General features: G+C 48.8%; 1 protein-coding gene across 1 annotated transcript; it reads left to right on the forward strand.

The window, feature by feature from the left end:
• Positions 1-295: 295 nt before the first annotated feature.
• On the forward strand, positions 296-1600 carry LOC108865112 (SCAN domain-containing protein 3-like). The gene has a single exon (XM_029113084.1). The coding sequence runs from the start codon at positions 296-298 to the stop codon at positions 1598-1600; it is 1305 nt and encodes a 434-aa protein (XP_028968917.1).
• The last annotated feature ends 206 nt before the right edge of the window (positions 1601-1806 follow it).

Consider the following 1806-nt stretch of genomic DNA (forward strand, 5'->3'; position numbering starts at 1 on the left):
GTGTTGACATGAGTGTGGAGCGCGGACGTTCGAGATTCGAGATGCGCGTTCTACTCTCGCTCAAGATTGATGTTTCGCAGCGCTCCCACTTTGAATCCTTCGAATGCTTTCGGTAGTCGATGCGGTGGGTGGTGACAAATGAGAGAAATGATTGTTGTGGCTCTCGAGTGAGTATTGCGCCGAGATATTTCCGTGATTATATGCGCAATCGGCTCTGTGTATGCTTACTCAACATGTCCGAAATCACTCTCGTGCAGGTAATCAAGATTGCGAGCCGTCTCTCAAGCCCTCCGCAATGAGCAATCCGAAGACAAGACCAAAGCGGCGATATTCCGAGCAGTTTCTGAAGTTTGGCTTCATTGCGGTCGAGACCAACAGGAAAGAGACAGCGCCTCTCTGTCTCATTTGTCTCCAGGTCTTGTCCAATGAGTCCATGAGATCCTGTCGACTTCAACATCACTTGAAGTCGAAGCATCCTCAGAAGGCCGCCTCGCCACTGGAGTACTTCGAGTCGTTGAAGGAAAGCTTCGAGAATAGACCAAGGGTAGGCTCTTTGTTCGCCAACTCCAGGTCCGCGGCGATTCGAGTTCAGCGAGCAAGCTATGAAATCTCTCTCTTGATCGCGAAAACTGGGAATAACCATTCGGTCGGAGAGCAGCTTATCAAGCCAGCGATAGCGACATTCCTCAAAACGGTCGGTCAGACTGATGACAAGGAAGTTGCGGCATTGCCGCTGAGCAACAATACGGTTTGCCGGAGAATCGATCGTATGGCTGAAGATATCGAGCAGAAGCTGGTCGAGAAATTGCGGAGCCGTAGCTTTTCTCTACAGATGGATGAGTCCACAATAAGACAGAGCGAAGCCCTCCTGATGAGTTATGTGAGATATATAGACCAGGAAGATCTGAAGGAGGAGATGCTGTTCTGTAGATCGCTGGAAACGACAACGACCGCAACCGACATTTACAAGCAAGTCCGGGAGTACTTGTCAGAGCATAAAATCCCTATAGAAAACATGGTTTCATGCGTGGCAGACGGCGCACCGGCCATGATGGGGAGAAAAAAAGGTTGTCTCAAGATGTTGAAAGATGACAACCCCGGGATGCTCACCATACACTGCGTGATCCACAGGGAAAACCTGGTGGCTAGAACCCTCTCACCGAGTCTTCACAAAGTCATGCAAGCTGTGATCAAATGTGTGAATGAGATAAAAGCAAAGCCCAAGTTCGAGCGCTTATTCGAACAGTTTTGTCACGGTCAGCAAGAAGCACACGTGCGGCTCTTGATTCACACTGAAATACGCTGGCTCTCCAAGGGAAACTGCCTACGAAGGTTCATGGAACTATTCGACGCTGTCGTCGAATTCTTGAAAGACAAGGAAGAGGTGGCTCTCCTCACATCGTTTGAGGGGAAAATTCTCGTAAGCTACCTCGCCGATATCTTCGACTTTCTGAATGGCTTGAATTTGAAGCTACAAGGCAAGAAGGTCTCTCTAATCGAGGCGCAGGAGAGCATTCAGGGTTTCATAAAGTTCTTGCGAGTTGCTGCGAACAACGTCAGAGCTAGGAACTCGATCAGTTTCTTGGTTGAAGAAGTGTAAGCTGTCCGAGGGTGCCCTGATGATCATAGTTGAGCACATGTCGACGCTCATTGAAAATTTCAATGAAAGGTTCTCTGATCTCATAGAAATGAAGTTCCCACTTTGGGTGAGCCAGCCTTTCTTGGTAGACCTCAATGAGGCCGAGCTAGAATTCCAGCAAGAATTGGCGGAGTTGCAATCTAACCTGCCGATGGAGGGTGTTTTTA

This window comes from Galendromus occidentalis, unplaced genomic scaffold (genome assembly GCF_000255335.2).
Source record: "Galendromus occidentalis unplaced genomic scaffold, Mocc_1.1 scf7180000076287, whole genome shotgun sequence".
In the NCBI taxonomy this organism is placed as follows: domain Eukaryota; kingdom Metazoa; phylum Arthropoda; class Arachnida; order Mesostigmata; family Phytoseiidae; genus Galendromus; species Galendromus occidentalis.

Excerpts from the sequence above, each read along its gene's own strand:
- LOC108865112 (XM_029113084.1), top strand. The coding sequence starts at position 296 with ATGAGCAATCCGAAGACAAGACCAAAGCGGCGATATTCCGAGCAGTTT.